The sequence below is a fragment of the Eleutherodactylus coqui genome, chromosome 4 (assembly GCF_035609145.1).
Source record: "Eleutherodactylus coqui strain aEleCoq1 chromosome 4, aEleCoq1.hap1, whole genome shotgun sequence".
NCBI classification, from domain to species: domain Eukaryota; kingdom Metazoa; phylum Chordata; class Amphibia; order Anura; family Eleutherodactylidae; genus Eleutherodactylus; species Eleutherodactylus coqui.
Window position 1 is genome coordinate 198,087,629 of NC_089840.1, and position 18,060 is coordinate 198,105,688.

At 41.9% G+C, this 18,060-nt stretch overlaps 1 protein-coding gene across 2 annotated transcripts in view; it reads right to left on the bottom strand.

Annotated features, from left to right (window-relative positions):
* Positions 1–11,628: 11,628 nt before the first annotated feature.
* The window catches only part of CUEDC2 (CUE domain containing 2), a 37,954-nt gene continuing 31,522 nt past the window's right edge, over positions 11,629–18,060 (bottom strand). For both annotated transcript variants that reach the window (XM_066600539.1, XM_066600538.1), the window contains 5 exons: positions 17,476–17,585; positions 16,982–17,146; positions 14,310–14,362; positions 13,207–13,267; positions 11,629–11,789 (listed from right to left, as the gene is read on the bottom strand). In XM_066600539.1, the coding sequence (XP_066456636.1) occupies positions 11,643–11,789; positions 13,207–13,267; positions 14,310–14,362; positions 16,982–17,146; positions 17,476–17,585 (536 nt within the window). In that variant the 3' untranslated portion in view covers positions 11,629–11,642. The remainder of the gene's footprint in view (positions 11,790–13,206; positions 13,268–14,309; positions 14,363–16,981; positions 17,147–17,475; positions 17,586–18,060) is intronic.

Consider the following 18,060-nt stretch of genomic DNA (forward strand, 5'->3'; position numbering starts at 1 on the left):
GTTTCCCAGCGGATTCGCGGCCTTCAGTGGGTCTCCCGGGCTTCTTCTGCCGCCTCTCGGGGTCTTCTCCTCTCGCGGCGCTGATCGGGAGCTATCGCGGCCCTCGTAGCCGGAAATCCAGGCCGCGGTTTCAGGCGTCTCCTAGGCCGCGCACTTCGGGGGTTCCCCTTGCCTCTCGGGCGGAAGTCGGCGGTCCGGCGGGTCTTACCGGGGGTCTTCTATAAGGTAAGGTCCCGGTGTATTGTGGGCTCCACGTCTTCCTTCTTCCCCCGCCTGTATCCCGGTTTGGTGGCTCTGCAGGTTGTGATGTGGGGTTCACCGGAGGCTTCCTGGGTGTCTTCTGGGTGAAGGGGGCTTCTGTCAAGCAAGTGGGGGAGATGTTCGTCCCCCACAGCTGCTTTTGTGAGGCACTTGAGGGTCCCGATGGCTCTGGGAGTCTGCGTTAGCAGGAGCTCTGTCGGGCACGTCCTGCTCCCTCTGTGTCTTGGGCGGAAGTCCAACCTCTTTTTAACTGATAGTAGTTGATGGACGGGGATCCACCGCTTGGGATCTCCATCCATTAGCTGATCATTGAGATTCTTGAAATCAATGGTAGTGCCACGATTTTATTGGGCCTCCAGTTCCTTGTTACAGACAGGATGTCCAATCCTGTCCAGAACAGGAAGTTTAATAGAATTGTGGCACTACCATTGATTTCAACAATCCGTGGATGCTAAGTAGCAGATCCCCATCCAACTATTGATGACCTAGTCCTATGTGGAAGATAGGTTATCAGTTGAAAAGTGGCTGGAATAGCACCTTTAATGCTTACTATTGCATTTAGTGGGCAGAAAATAAGAATCCCATCTTCCATAGACTCTTTGATGCACCCTCATCAGACTAGGGCTCCATGATGTATTGGTTGAACGACATGAATTCATATACGATTGCACAGCAAATAATGTGTGCAGTTTCTCCATAATTTGCTGTCATATGACTCTTGACAAGCTTCAGAACTGAATTCTTCAAAGCAGTTGTCAGCCTTATTGTATTGGATCTTCCCAAAATTTGGGCTGTTTGACAGGCACTCAGCACTGGCTGGAAGCATTCTGGAGTGCTGGATACTCCCTTCTGCAGCACAAGCAGCAAAACGGCCAGCGTTAAAGTGGCACTGAAGTTGCAGCCGCCATCCCAGTGACAGCAACAGTAGGTAGGGGTGCTATAAAGGCACAGACCGTCACCATTTTAGAGGGAAGACATACCAACCTTAGTGAAGTAGCGGATGCCACATTGACAGAGTAGAGTGGTGTTAGCTGCATGTAGAGCCACATTGCCCCACTAATGGTTCAGTAAGAGGCCCAAGTGAGTGGTAGGGTCAGAAGGACCCAAAAAGATAAGGCCTCAAGCAAGAATTAGGGCCCAAGTACAGAGCGAGCACTGGTAAGCAAAAGGGGGCCAAGGCAAAAGGCTCGCTGCAGAGGCTGCCCTAGCAGGTCAAGTCAAGAAGGGTCGTGTGATGACACACCTGCAGTCCGAGACCAGGCCAAGTGCTGAAGATTGGTGAGAGGGACGTGCTGTAGGAGAAAGTAGCATTAAGGGTTAGTTAGTAGGTTTAGTAATTTAACATGCCTATAAATCCCTGCAGTTCCTTTTTGTTCCGGGGACTGACAATCTCTTTATTACTGGAATCTTAGCAAGAGCTGGCTTCATTCCAATATCAAGATTTCTCCACCATACAGAATTTCTGTTTTCTTAATATGACATTTTAATTTAGTTCAGACCATAGCGTTTTACAATCAGTAACATTCATTTTAACCTTTCATCATGTTCAACTTTTGTGGTGCCCCGAATCAAAATGTCATCTATATAGACCAACCCGTTTAACCCCAACTGTTCTATGAAAATATTCAAGAACAGAGCATAATCCAAAGAGAAAGTGCTTGAAGGGGTTCAGTCATTTAAAAAAAAAAATTCTATACTTACCTATTCCTCCCCCGTCAGTCTACTTACCAGATCTTCAACCCCCCCCCCCCTATCTTCTCCTGTCTTCTATGTCATTTCACCTCCAGCTGCCCAATCCTTCTCCTTCCTGTGAGGTTACGTACATTGCCAGCAGTCTTCTTCCTGCCAGTCAACGTACATTACGTTATAGTTCACAGGCCAGCATGGGGAGTACCGATCTAATTCAGAGGCTGCTCGTGTGAGCTGTCTTGGCAATAGATTAGAATTCCTTCCTAGCCAGTGAAGGCTTAAAGGGGTTGTCCCGCGCCGAAACGGGTTTTTTTTTTTTTCAACCCCCCCCCCGTTCGGCGCGAGACAACCCCGATGCAGGGAGGTAAAGAAAGCTCACCGGAGCGCTTACCTTAATCCCCGCGCTCCGGTGACTTCTCTACTCACCGCTGAAGATGGCCTCTTCCTCCGTGGACCGCAGCTCTTCTGTGCGGTCCACTGCCGATTCCAGCCTCCTGATTGGCTGGAATCGGCACGTGACGGGGCGGAGCTACACGGAGCTACACGGAGCCCCATAGAAGACTGCAGAAGACCCGGACTGCGCAAGCGCGGCTAATTTGGCCATCGGAGGCCAAAAATTAGTCGGCTCCATGGGAACGAGGACGCTAGCAACGGAGCAGGTAAGTAAAAAACTTTTTATAACTTCTGTATGGCTCATAATTAATGCACAATGTACATTACAAAGTGCATTATTATGGCCATACAGAAGTGTATAGACCCACTTGCTGCCTCGGGACATCTCCTTTAAGCACAGGGACGTGACCTTCACTGACCAGGACGAAAGGAATGTGAGGAATGCCAGCTTCATAAGAAGCTGGCCAGTTTTCGGTGAGGTGAGGTGACCCTGGGGGCATTGGAGAAGCTCAGCCAGAAGATGTTGCAAGGAGACTGATGGGGAAGAAATAGGCAAGTATAGAATTTTTATTTTCTTAATGACAAAACCCCTTTAAGCTGGTACTTTCCTAACTATGTCCTGACAAGACTGTAGAGTTCTTCAATACAATGAACAGGTTATGCAGGAGACCATGTTTTTAAAAGGGGTTCTCTGGGTGCAGACAGCAAAATTTTTTTTAAAAAAAAGCAATCGTACTCTTACCTGTTCATTCCTGTGGCAATCTACCGCTGTAGCTCCTGCGGTCCTCTTGTTTTTTTATTAAGGAATGGCTAGCACTTGTTAGCTGCAACCAGAGACAACGTCAGTGATATGCCATTCTCCTGGCATCATGGCTCTCAGTATCTGGGCCATGATGCCAGAAGAATGGCATGTGACTGCTGTCTCCTCTAATTGGATGTGGAGGTCAACCGGTAGCCATTCGCAAACAAAGACCAGGAAAAAAAGCAAGATCTGCAGTGCAGGAACGAATGGCTGAGTATGGCTGCTTTTATTGGTTTTCACATATTTGCAGCACATATATTTACAAGCAAATGTGCAGTAGGTTGGGTTTTGCTGCAACAATCATGGCACAGTATGTCGTGTTAAAATGTCACAACATTCACTGAATTTACTTGCAGCGTCACAATCCAACACTGCGATTATAATGTCACGTATAAATGTCAATCTTTCTACAGAGGGTTTCCCGGTCTGTACCATGTATGGGGTAGGGTCTTGACTTAGCATCTTACTCCTTAGCATATATGCAGGCATAAAGTGCTGCCAGCCTCTTACATGCTGTTAATGGGAGTACACGGAAAGTGCTTTTTTCCCGTATTTGAGGAATTGCAAAATTACTCCCTCTATAAAATGAGATGTGCATGTCAATTAGCATACAAAAAAGTAGCCTAGAGAGACACAATTTCTTGTAGCACTTTACATCTAAAGGCCATGTGCCTATTGGCTTGGGCATGAGGTCTGTAATGTTTAATGAAAGTATTTTGATTCTGCCAGGTATCTGACCTACAAATCTGTAACATGGTAGAAAAATACTATTGGAAATCTGATGATCTGCACAGGTATGGCACAGAAATGAAAAAAAATCATATACAATGGAGGATAATGCACAAATACGGTTTCTGAAATCATTTTATTTTTAAATGCAAAATCAAGATCCTTTCTTCTCTATGAAATATTAATGGAACTTAAATCCGACCCTCAGAGCGAGGGAGGTGTAGGGTGAACGCCTCTACACATACTGGAAGATCACTTGCACTGAAGTCCCAGGCATGCAGTGAATGTAACTAAGCATGCAAATTCACACAGGGAAATGAAAAGGAACGTAAACACCTTCCAGCATTCCTTCATGTAAAACTATGCTAAAAGCTGCACAGTAGAGCTTGGCACACACATAGATTGGCGGATTCAGTAGCAGACATGACACAAGTTCAGTGTCCAGTTTAGCAATGCAATAAACACTTAAAAATGGTCTTCAAATATAATTAAAGCAAACTGCAATTAGCAAACAACAATAGAATAGGAATGTTGCAAACTCTGAGCTTCAAATACCGGATTTTTATGTAAACAATACTTTGTAAAGGTTTCAAGGTCTAAGAAGAAGTATTATTGTAGATGTCAACCACCAGTTTTTGATTCTACATCTTCCTTCAATTCAAATTTCATCTTCATACACTGCTCTGAAAAATGAAATGTGGCCCGGATGGTTGAAATTTTTTCAAAAAGACCTTTTTTGACCCCCATTGCTCTTCCTTATAAATTGCATGGCCCATCTGTGGCAACTGGTAGCAATGTCTCTTCTAATAACTCCAATGAAGGAGGAAGGGGGGGGAATTTATCAGAACCAGTTCAAACACCTAAAATAACCCAAAGGTGACGATTGTAACAAAGCCACAATAGTCGTGCCAAGTGTTTTTGTAAGGCTGTACTGCACTGTAACATTAAAGGTGTGAACTTAACGTCTAGTTGGACATTTTTTTTTAAGCATAGCTGCAAATGCATTAACTCTTTCCAATGCACTGTCTGACCTCGGAAGACATTATGATTTAAGGCTGTACAGCTCCAATGTTGGAAGACATCCGTCGGGGTTCTATTACTGTATATTGCTGTTGCTCTCTGCTGTCGGAGCCTATCCAATGTGTCACCTCATGCAGTACTGGCTTTAGCCAGCATATAGCGCTGTTGTATAACAGCAGAAAAAAAGTAAGCTCCCTAGGAAAACCAGGATACAAATTGGATTGGAAAGGGTTAAAATAACAAAAACTGCGGTGCTTACCAGTCCTCTCCACCGCCGATCCAGCACTGCAACCCTGCTATCCTCCCAGACTTTGTTTAGGAATGGATACCACATGACCACTGCAGCCAATCAGAGGCTGCAGCAGTCACATGTTGTTCTCCTGCCATCACTACTTAGATGCTGGCAGTCGTTATATCAGGAGAATGGTATCTGACTGCTGAAGCCTCTGATTGGCTGCAGTGGTCATGACTACTGAAGCGGTCAGGTGGTATCTTTTCCTAAACAAACGCGAGGAGGACCACAGGGCTCCAGCACAGGATCACCAGAGAAGAGGATGGGTAAGTACCACTTTGGTTATTTTAAAGCATTTGCAGCCTTAGAGACTAGAGAGAAGAGGAAAAAAAGTTTAACCCCTTAAGGGCATGCCCTATTTTAGCCATAAGAATACAATGATTTTTGAGGGATTTTCATCTCCACTTCTCAAAAGCCATAACTTTTTTTTTCTGTTGACACGGTCGTATGAGGGCTTGTCTTTTTGCGTGGCGAGCTGTACTTTTTATTGTTACTATTTTTTTTGAGACATATAATATATTGTAAAGTATTTTTATTTTTTTGGGAGGGCAGGGAGAAAAAAAAATACATCAGTTCTATCTTTTTTACTGCGTTAATCATAACGCATAAATGACAATTTTTTTCTGTGGGCTGATATGATGACAATACAAAAATTATATATTTTTTAGGTCTTTCCACTTTTGCACAATTACTTTTTTTATTATTTTTTTTTCTTGGTATTGCTGCATTTAACCCTTCCGTTAATTCTTTTTTTCATGAGCTCTTCGTGACAGCACACAATGGAGGCTGTTCCCCACCTTCTGTAGGGATAGGAACACAAAGGTTGAATAATCCCTCTCCATTATAACCTGTGTTTTTAATATTGCTACACTGGAAGAGTGCAACAGCTTTTAACCATTTCCAATCCACTGTCTGACCTCTGAAGACAATATGATGTAAGGCTATACAGCTCCGATGTTGGAAGACGTCCGTCAAGGTTCTCTTACTGTATATTGCCAGTCCGTCAGGGTTCTCTTACTGTATATTGCCAGCCTCTCTGCTGTTGGAGCCTATCCATCATGTCACCTCATGCAGTACTGGGTTTAGCCAGCATATAGCGCCGTTGTATAACGGCAGAAAAAGAGTAAGCCCCCTAGGAAAACCAGGATATAAATTGGATTGGAAAGGGTTAAAATGTTGTCCATTTCATGGTGAAGAAATTGGGAGTGAACTGGGGTGCGAGTCATGAAGGGAAAACCAAATCAATAAAGGGTAATTCCCCTTTTTCACCCCTCCCTTCATGACAGCACCCAATGAAGATACAAAAAAAACAAAAAAAAAAAAAAAACAGCCTAGGGAGAGACAATTTCTTGTAGCGCTTTACGTCCAAAGGCCATGTCCCTATTGGCTTGAGCATAAAGTCTGTAATGTTTAATGAAAGTACTTGGATTGGCCCAGATAACGAACCTGCAAATCTGCAAGAAGCTTCTGCCTTCTCAGACCAGGATGAAGAAACGGCTCTTGTGGAATGAGCTTTAAACGAGAGTAAGAATAGGTTGTGAGTTGTAGGCTGCGAGTTGTAGGCTGCTTCAGTGGTATCTTTTATCCAATTTGCTAGTGTACTTTTTGACGCATTTTTCCCCCAAATTGAAAAAATTGTTTATTCTCCAAGGATTTACAACTGTTAAATAATGTAAGATTGTTCTCCTGACATCCAAGGTCAGAAATATCTCTTATTTTTTGCTTCGTCACAAAATTGTTGTCTGAAAATATTTTTATTTGATGGTCTAGAACTTAAATTTCCTAGACATAACAGCATTTCCCAGACAGTTCTTAGCCCTCGATAATTTCCGTTTCTTAACCACTCAACCATTTTCCCGGTAGGATTTGGTTTTGAAAGAGGGCTCCCCAGCTTTCTTGCTTACGTCGCGAGGTCATTCTTATACCTATAAAGTCACGCTTATACTTTTAGAGAGGTCTGTCCTTTGTCCCATGAGGACAGAATAATCTGTTGCAAAATCCAGACAAGATGTTAGTGCTCCTTGTTTTATAGTAGCAGTCTCTCTATTTTTGAAGGACATTTTTAGTTTCTTTGTCCTCTGAAAGCAGGGTACATTAATTTGTTGAATTTAGTGGAATCCCAAAGAAATAATTTTTGTCTTGATGGATTAAGATCTGATTTCTGACCCACCCTAGACTTTGAAACAGATTGAGTCATCATCAAGTGATCATTCAGAGCCGACTCTAAACCTGCAATAAGGAGAAAGTCGTTAAGGTATGGGAATATGTTTATTGCCTTTCCTTTGAGGAAATCCACTATTCCTATCAACACTTTAGAGAAGGCTCTGAGGGGCGAGGAAATGCCCAAAGGAAGACACAAAACTGTCAGACATTTTTGATATCCAGTATGTTTTAGGATGTACATATTAGGGCGTTCTGAGGAATCAAATGGATGATGGTTTTTATTGATTATCTTGAATTTCTCATACACCATAAATTTATTCAGATGTTTTAGGTTTATTATCGTTCTGAAGGCCTCAGAGAAGTTTTTTTTTAACAAAGAATGGGCTTGAATAAAATCCTTTTCCTTGTTGATCCAGAGAAACTAGAATGACTGATTCTAAAGCAATGAGATTTAGAATGCCTTTGTGAAGTTGATGTTGAAGAGTCTTTGTCTTTAGACCAGTGATTTGAACTTTTCTAGGGGAAAGAGAGGAAAAGTATCTTGTAGCTAGTTTCTATTATCTGAAGAACCCAAGGTTTTTGGGTTAATTCCCTTTCACTGAGCCACATAATTCGAAAACATTGCACGCACAAGATTGATATCATTGCTTAGTTGAGGACCCTGTGGTAAAAAATGTATTGAAAAGGAATCATTTGCCTCTTCCTGTTCCACCTTTGGGGTAGATCCAGCATCCCATTTTTCCTTGCCCTTTATATTCTTTTAAGGGAGCGCAAGGTCTACAAAAAATTGGTTTCTTAGCATGCCTATCCTCTGGAAACTCCTTTCTATCTGCAGCCTTCTCCAATATTTTATCCAATTCTGGTCCAAACAGGTTTCCCATGGAAACCTATAGCGTATAATTTGTTCTTAGAAATGGTGTCTTCTGACCATAATTTTAACCATAAAGCCCTAGGTGTCGAATTCACCAGGACACATATCTTCGTGCCTAATCTTACTGATTCTGCAGATGCATCTGCAAGTAAACCTGTATGCATAGTTAAGCAATGGGATAGAATATGATATCTTCCTGAGAGGTTTTAGATTTTAAATGCTTTTTTAAATTGGTTGAGCTAGATAATCATTGATCTTGGCACCGAAGTAGTTGCAATATTAGCTTGAATAGTACTAGAAACAGCGTCAGACTTTTTTGGAGGTGATCCACTTTACGATCAATCGAATCGCGCAAGTGAGATGAATCTTCGAACGGAAGAATAGTCCTCTTCACCTGAATATCTATCTTCAGGATTTCCTCCCATAAAGAGCAATCATCGTTTTTGAACTCTTGAGATTAGGAGACGCTTTTCAGCATCTTTCCATTCATGTAATGCAAGTTCTTTAAAATTTGAATTTACAGGGAAAAAAAAAATCTTTTTTACCTCCAAGTCCCCCAAACGTATTCTATAATCGACTGTGTTTTTTCCCTTTCTCTATATCCAAGGTACTGCACACTGACTTTAATAAGGTATCAATATTTTTCAAATCAAAATAGTATCTTATCATCCTGATCAGAGCCCGAGTCTTCACCCTCCTCTAATTCTTCTGAGTCCTAATCCAGAATCTCCAATTTAGATGAAGAGTGCAGTATCCTAGGTGGTTCATCACCAACAGAAGCGTGTGAGCTTGATAATTCAATCATGGAGGATTGAATCTCTTCCCTCAAAATATCTGTACAGTAATCCCTATGGGAAGCTTTTTCTTCCTCTAATGCTTGATTAAAACATGGAGGGCATAACAACCTTTTGTATGAATCCTCCAAACGCACATCACACATATTGCACGTTGACTTTTTTCTCTGTTCTGGCTTTGAGTTAGAAACGGTCTCCATCACTAAAACAAACGAAGATGAAGTGTGTCAAAAAACAACAAAATGGATGTTTTTTTTTAATGGGTCCAGACTCACGATACTAGGAGTTTCAGTAGGCTCTACAGATTCAGAGTGTCTGGCATTCTGCTGCTCATCATCAAATGGGCTAGATCCCAAGAGCCAGAAACTGTCAGATGACGACGATGCAGCCCCTCTGACTCCTATAAAATTCAGTAGGAGGATGGTTTCCTGCAAACCTCCCCTCTTCCTGCCACCACAATACCTCCGGCCACATAGCATTGTGTTGCAAGAGGATCAGACCACATCATTTGATCGGCCTGCGCAAAACACTTTGCCACACTTCTGGTAATACAGTCCCACTTTCTGCCATGCGCACTGGCCCTTCGCAGCCCTACTTCTGGCTATTGGGACTGCAACTTCCGTCGGGATGACCCAGGCTCCTGCATCCCACTACATGCAGCTGAATATCCAGGTGAAGAAATGTGCTGGAAGAGAGGAGCCCCGCAGCCCCTGACTGATCCCTTATCTTGTTCTTCCTTTGGCAAGTGCGGTACCTGCGACTCTGCTGCCTTCCCTCTGTAGGGACAGGAAGTCACCCTTCTGGTTATGAAGGGAGGGATTATTTAACCTCTGTTTTCCTGTCCCGGCAGAAGGCGCGGAACAACCTCCATCGTGTGCGGTCATGAAACGGGGTGCAGAGTGAAAATAAAGTTATATGACATCTATGGCCATCTGCAATCCGAAAGAAATATCACCAAATCTGTGCCAGTAATAGTGTTGGCATCCAATAAAAAGACAAACTGAAGAGAAGTGTCCCTCGTAGCAAGTTGCTGTATTCTGCATCTATGCAGTTGAATATGGATTTCACATAGCAACAGTCAGCTGCTGCATTGCTCAGTAGGATATGGGCAACCTCTCAAGAGGGATTTGCAAGTAAATATATTGAAAAAGTCTTAATATCACCTGATCTTTACATTGATTAAACAAATATAATAACTGTTACACCTTAAGGATTTAAAGGGGTTCTTCAGACAAATACTGCAAACTGCGCAATTTGCGCCATTAAAGCGGAACCATAACAGAATCAATCTGAAAGCATTCCTTTTTTTTGAGATTTTAGATGGGAAAAAAATACTATTTTGTGTGAATTCAGTTTTTCTGTTTCAAAAACGGAACAGGCAGAATTCAAATGGAAATCCCTAACTCAGGTCGGAACAGGTTCCTAGAGGGCAAATGTGTAATTAAATCAAGCCAACTGTCACTATGTTACACAGGAACTCTGCTCGACACTCAAGCATAATAATAACTGTTTTAAAGGGTTTTCCAGGGAAATACTATTGATGACCTATCAAGATAGGTCATCAAGAGTTGATCGGCTGGGTCCATCGCTAGGGCCCCGGACAGATCAGCTGAATGGGCGCATGCTGTAAGCGCCACCATACAGTAACACAGAGGTTGAAGCAGAAGCCTTTACGCCGATCTCCTTATAGTGGCCGGCGCTTGTAACTGCAGGCACAGCTCCCATTGACTTCAATGAGAGCCGTGCCTGCAGTTACATGCGCTGGCCACTGAACAGAGCTCAGCGCGGAGGCTCCTGCTCCGACCTCTGTGTAATTGCAGTGTTGTCAGCATGCGCCCCCTCACTGATCGTTCAGGGTCCTAGGGAAGGACCCCAGTTGATCAACTATTAATGACCTATCTTGATAGGTCATCAATAGTATTTCCCTGGAAAACCCATTTAAGTATCAATGCAGTCTGTAGCAGCCAATCAGATCACTTCCTTTTAAAATCTAGTCTGACAAAATGAATCTGATTGGTTCATGTTGGCAATGCTAACATTTTTTGTTAAGTTATTCTACAGCATGCCCAACGTGTACTAAAGCATACTTTGCAGTTACTGTCTAGTAGTTCTGGCTGCTTCATACCCTGGGAGCATCGCTTTTATGTAAACTGAATAACAGGGCACTGCTTTTGTTTCCAGCATGTGACAATGCGACGGGCTCACAGTGTAACGGAGCTGCTGGCCAAGTAGGCCATGTCACATGTCTACTGGGTTTCAAAGCTTTGTGTATTCATGAACAGGTGAGAGCAGCTTTACGAAGACAAACTTGGTTCCTGAGAGCCAACATTGAGCTATATGTGATGCACCATTAATAGTGCCAGATCTCGTGGATATGGATGCTCTAGCTAAGATGGCCCAAGATGCCGTCATCAGAGCTTTGCATGCAGAGGTTAGAACTCTTCCACTTGACATCATATATTGCTTATTTTTTGGGAACTATATACCCACACTCCCATGAGTGAATAAACCAGTGCTAAACCCTGAAAGTTCTCTTCTCTGTTACAGAGTGTATTGGTGACTACCCATCCTGGTCACATGCTGGCAAGGACCCCTCCTCACCCACCCACCCCTCAGTGCTTCCACAACTCAGTGAAACTTGTACTTTCTTGCAGGCTTGAGATTTATGTAGGTTTTCTTCATCTCTTCACTCTCGGGTTTCTTAATATCCTTGTATCTCTCCCCCTTGGTGCTAACCACTTGATTGTCAATGTAGCGAATCATTTTCTTAGGGGCCTGAAAACAAACAGATGAACTGAAAGTTTGTAGTCGCCAAAACGCCAATTATTTCCATTTTGGGTCATTCACAAATACAATATTCGGGTCCTTTGTTCATTTTCAAATCAACTAAAAATGCATTATCCATTTTCCATACCAAGAACTTCTTCCAATGTAGGCAACTATTTTTACATAACATCTGTTTACATTAAGTCACACGGCGACTTTGGCCGCAACACAGGCCATACGCTGTCGCAACCGTGATCCACAAACCACAAAGGAAAATCCAACCCTGCTGCATTATTTACAGTTGAAGACTTGCGGAAACTTAAAAGCTGAATGGAGTTCTATTAGATTGTGAGATGACAGGGCTGCACAACCTGTATGGTGGCTATAGTTGCCGAGTAGTCCTAGGTAAGACATTTTGTAATAGACATCTATTAAAAGGAATATGCATATTTTTACAAAAAAAATCACTTGCTAATTTAGCAGAATTATAAATTCTGCTTTCTTTGAATGTTATCAACTGTAAAACAAAAAAAAAAAAAACTGCACTCCACAGAGTAGCACAGTGTGGCTAATACACCTGCACATGAGCAATAGTAGCCGTAACAGATCAGCAGTAGCTGGAGGAAGAAGGGAACTTGGCACGTTGGAGAGGAGACAAAGCAAATCCTTTACTAAGCTATGCATTTTTCATAGTAAAAAACAGAACATTTAAAAGCCGTGGCACAACAGTCGTGTGACCCAGTCACATGATCACAAGGGCATTTTTTTTTAAAGTCACATGATCACAGACATTTAAACACAGATGTCAACCATACTTGTCAGCAGGAGAACAAAACAAAAGGCAAAACTAGAAACCTGTTTTGTTCTGCTTATTTTTTTTCTATTTGTTTTGTTCTCCTGCTGGCAGCTATGGTTGACATCTGTGTTAAACGTCTATGTGATAATGTGACTTTTTAAATGCCCTCTGTGATCATGTGACTTGGTCCTATGACCGATGTGACATCACTCACCGCTGTGCTAGTGGCTTTTAAACGTTTTTCTGTTTTTTTTACCATGTTATGAACAAAGCAAACTAAGGCGCCACAGAAATTTGTAGCTTAATAGGGATATTTTTTATTTTCCGTCTCCTGCCCAGCGTGCAGAGTCCCCTTTTTCCTCCAGTTTCTGCTTCTTTTGAGAACTCCTCCATACAGGCCATGGACACATGTAAACACTGCATCATCCACATCACAGCCCATACATACTGTATACATACGGAGACCACACAACTCCCAGATGTGACGGCTGTCTCCCCCATTTTTTTCTATTTGATCACACAATATTTGAAAATACGGCATATAACTACTGATGCTGGAATAGAGGAAAACAAAGTGATGATGCTACATCTTACATTTTATTCTGTGCTGCATCATGCAGTTGCTCTTACCTCTTTAGGCATCAACGGCCTGTGAGTTTTTTTGTCGTCTTCATTGTCAACCAGCATGTATCTGAAGACCATAAGAAAACCATGAACACCACATGCACACAGGTAAGCTTACAACAACATGTAACAGATCCAGTTTTCTCTAAAAACTTTAAAGGAGTTTCCCAGGGAGAATACTACTGACGACCTATCCTCAGGATAGGTCATCAATAGTTGATCGGTTAGGGTCCGTCGCTCGGGACCCCGACCAATCAGCTGTCAGCACCGCAAACACACAGGAGTTGGAGCAGAAGTCTCCGCTTTGACCTCTGTGTAGTGGCTGGCACAGCTTGTGTTCATTTCAATGAGAGCCGTGCCTGCAGTTACAAGCGCCGGCCACTACACAGAGGTCAGAGCAGAGACTTCTGCCGTTTCTGCTCTGACCCCTGTGTATTTGCAGCACTGACAGCATGCACCCACACAACTGATCGGTCGGGGTCCCTAGGGTTGGACCCCAGCCGATCAACTATTGATGAGGAAACCTAAGGTTGGATCATCAATAGTATTCTCCCTGGAAAACCCTTTTAACACGTTTAGAAACACTCTAAATATAATGGATTAGTCAATCGCACCTGCATTTTGTACCTAAACTTGTTAATGGGCTGTGTAGGGTATTATAGTTCAGCCACATAGCAAATGAGACTAAGCTGCAATACCAAACACAGCCCAAGTCCAAGGGGGGCGTTGTTTTTTTGATAAAGGCAGCCAAGAGTATAAGACCTTTCAAATTTCTCATTATAAGCTTCTAGTTGAACTGATTCAGCACAAAGTGAGGGTGGTCTGAAATTGGCAATCAGGCTTCCGCTTTTGTGTTCCGTTTGGAGAGCAGAAAAGGGGAATCCTTGTATCCGAATGGCTCTGTCTACAAACAGAACTGAACAACGCCGGGAGGACTCCATCGACTACAATGGGATTTCTGCCTAGTTGCCCAGCTTTTAGACGGAGGAAAGAGTGCTGCATGCAGTTGAAATGATCAGTGTAATGTGGATCTTTTCCATGCAAATTTAGTGTCCGCATTCCGGCTTTCCCCGGCAGTAAAAGTGGATTATTTATTGTGCAGTACTTACTTCTGTAAGATGAATTCTTTCAAGTCTTCTTTTTTTGGAATTTTTTGCAATACCTAAAAGAAAAAAAAATGTGCGACTTAACAACTGTTAGCATTATTTGACGGCACTAAAGGGGTTTCCAGGATACACAATTAATGTTTTGTGCTGAAACCGTTAAAAACAATTGCAATACCTAGCTTATTGATTCCGCAGCTTTCTGTGCTCCTGGCCATTCTTCTCTAGACAGTACATATGTGAAGTCCATGTGACATAATGAGACCACAGCAACCACATCATATATCTGGGATTGTGTGCCGTGGTATCAGAAGGTCATCAGTAAAAATAGTTTGTAAAGATGAACAGATAAAAGTTGCAAGAATGACGCAGAATCCGTACGGTAAGATTTACAAGATTGTTGATTTACATCATAAAAAAATATATACATTCCAGGAAATAAAAAAACTCAAATTCAAGGAACGGCTGTTTAAAATGAGATTATCATTGCTAAAAAAAATTTCAATCTGCCTCTGTTTTTTTCTCTTATAGTGAAGTTGGGAGAAGCGTGCTGCAACTAGAGCCTTAATATCGACTTCAGCCTTCTCTTTTCCAGCCTACATAGCGCTCAATGAGTTATATAGTGAACAGGGGAGATTACAGTGCAGTGTCCTCTACTGGACCCAGCGACTCTGTGATCGCTGGCAACCCCTGATATGGCATGCCTGCTCAGCTCTGCCAGAGACAATATCACTATAGGGGATGTTTTCCTCTGTAATTGGAGCCCCCATGGATGTCCCAAAAACTGCAAGATAAAATAAAAAAAAATAGCGATGTTCCTGAGAGGTCTTAAATGGCATCATTGGAGACAAATAGTATAAAAAATATAATATACAAAGATAAGTAAAAGAAATTAGAGAATAAAATACTAAATAAAATATAAAAAAAACAAAAAAAAAAAACAAAAAACTCACACTATCCTAAACCATTACCATACCCGCCCTGTAATCTAAGACTATATAAATTATTTCTCGAAACATTGGAAAGAAAATTGGAAACCCATTACTTTAATTTCAAGAATTAAGAACTATAAAATTTTTAAAAATACATATTTTTACTTTTTCTACACATTACCCCATAGGAAACGAAACAAAAAAAAAAAAAAGAGGAAAACTTCACTGAAAAGAAGTACTAAAAACAACCCTGGTGTAAAAAGAACACTGGTGAACAAAAGAAAAACATTCATGGCACCTGGAATTTTAGAACTACTTCTGGGTATTTTTGAGCTGCTGATTCTGAAAAAAACTCTATTTCAGTCTAGGAGCTCTAGTTTTTGAGATATTCTTGATGTCATTATCTATTTTTGTTATATTTGTATTATTTTCCCACCAGCATTTGCTTCCTATTAGTACATATGGTACATATCGCCGCCATTGCACAAACTTTCGCCAATGAAACAATTTGTAAAGACGTTGAAGAGAAATGGAAGGTGTTTTGGCTACAAATGTAGAACAATTCCTGTGATGAGCACGGAGAAGCTAAAAGCAGGTAAATTCAATGGACCACAAATCCGAGAACTCGTGAAAGACTGGCGTCTCCAAGATTCAGTGGACAACATCTTCCCCCTATTTTTACTATTATGAGCGGTTTGGGTTTGTTTCCCCATCTTGGACAACTCTGTCAGGGAAGGTTATTCATTTTTCATAGTAAGGGGGAGAAAAAAGCGGAAAACTTGTATTCAGAGAATCACACAGAAGCCTCAACAATTAAAATGTTCCAGTTTCGTAAATCTCAAAAGTCCATTTCCTGCTTCTCAGAATCCAAGTAACTCCAAAAACTCAATTGTATTGTGATCTGGGCCTAAAGTAACAAGTCCATGGCTACCAAAACACCAGCAGCTTTATAGGACCAGCTCACATATGTCTGGCACTTCGAGTCTACCAGATGGTGACTGATCATAAAACCCATGCCATACTTTCCTAGGTTCTATAGCTGTTATTTGGGTTATGATTATTGACTTTCAAAGCCAGGAAATAACAGTCATGTTTCTGCCTAGAAAAGTCCAATCCTGCCACATGGTGACGGTCATGCAACAGTGAAATTGTAAAGGTCCCTTTAAAGAGTTTGTCATCATCTTTTTACACTCCTATCTGAGATCAGCATAAGGTATTATGATTACAGTGATACGTCTGCTGTGTGGATCTGTGCAGTCGTTTTGGAGAAACCGGTCTTTTATCAGCACATGCATAGAGGACTACTTAAAATAGTCCTGGATATTCATGAGCAGCAGGCTAGCAACACTTACTCCACCCTCCAGACACTGACTGACTGCTGTCTGCCTATGGCTGTGCATAGAGAGAGAGCTGCCAATCATTGTCTGGAGGGTGAAGTGGGTGTGGCCAGCTGCAGCTCCTGAATATGCAGGACTACTTCTCTGTGTGGCTGCTAATAAAATGTAAGTTTCCCCTAAACTACTGCACAGATACACACAGCAGATATATCACTGAAAACAGCGTAACAATCACTACCTTATAGTGCTTTCAGTGAGGACGACTGTGACAGATCCCCTTTAAGTTTTGTGTTAGAAACTAAGTAAGAGTAATATAAGTCTTCTGCTGTTTTGCATCTGACCAAAGATCATTTGTGTCTTCTAATTTGGAGTACATCATAATATTGTTCTATACCGTGCTGTTACCTACCTCTGCTTCTGATGGATCATCAAGGGTCACCTCTCCCTCCACTATAATCTGTACAGCGTCTTCTAGGTTTCCTTTGGCCATGGAGAGCACTTTCTCCACTTGATGCAGCGTACATGCTGGAAACATCTCCAGCAGCACATCTATATTTTTTGTATTTCCTTCTTCCTGAAAAAATAAAGTGAGAATCAGTTACTGCTAATGTGGTCGGTAGTATTCCAAAGCAACTGAGGCTGCGGGGGTTTATAGGTCACCGTCATGTAATCAGGGGTGAAGCATGTAACTCACGCACGGACAGGTCGTTGTTAGTATCTGCAGGACCTGTGATGATGTCACTGTCATGTGATCAGGGGCGGCTCATGTAACTCACTCACGGACGGACAGGTGGTCATTAGTATTTTGATGATGGGAGAGATATCTGTATTGTCCCTGATGTATTATAAATAGCTATTAGGTCGCCCCTCATGTTGAAGGTTCGTATGGTTATACTTGCTAACCTGCGCCTCCGCTCCTTCAGATGCTACATGCAATCGGTTTCCTCTGGGTTCGTTGCCATCCGATTCCGCTGTTATCAGTGAATTCTCACAAGTTTCATCGGAACGGTTTTCTTCAAGAAATGGAAAGCACATTTAAAATATATAAACCTTTAACAGCTAACTGGAAAATAATTGTATTCCAAGTGAGATTATAAACCTACTTTCAGCATTTTATCCTTTAATACGTGGTTGACATTTATTTGCATGTTGATATTTTTAGCAGTAAGGGATATGGAGATTATATATATATATATATATATATACACATATACACACACACACACATAGTGTACAGTAGAAGAATTTTATTTGTTTAGATATGAAGATTCTCATCCTAATATGAAACAAAGAATACTAATTAACTCTTGTTCCCCCGGATGTAATCAAAAGACCACTACGATCTAGTACAACAAACTACAGTCCTGAAGTTCTATTAACATCATCTTAAAGGGGGTCCGCTGCTCAGGACCCTGACCGATCGCTGACTGCATACCCGCTGACAGTGCCGCAATTACACAAGGGTCAAAGTGTAAGCCGTTGCTCCGC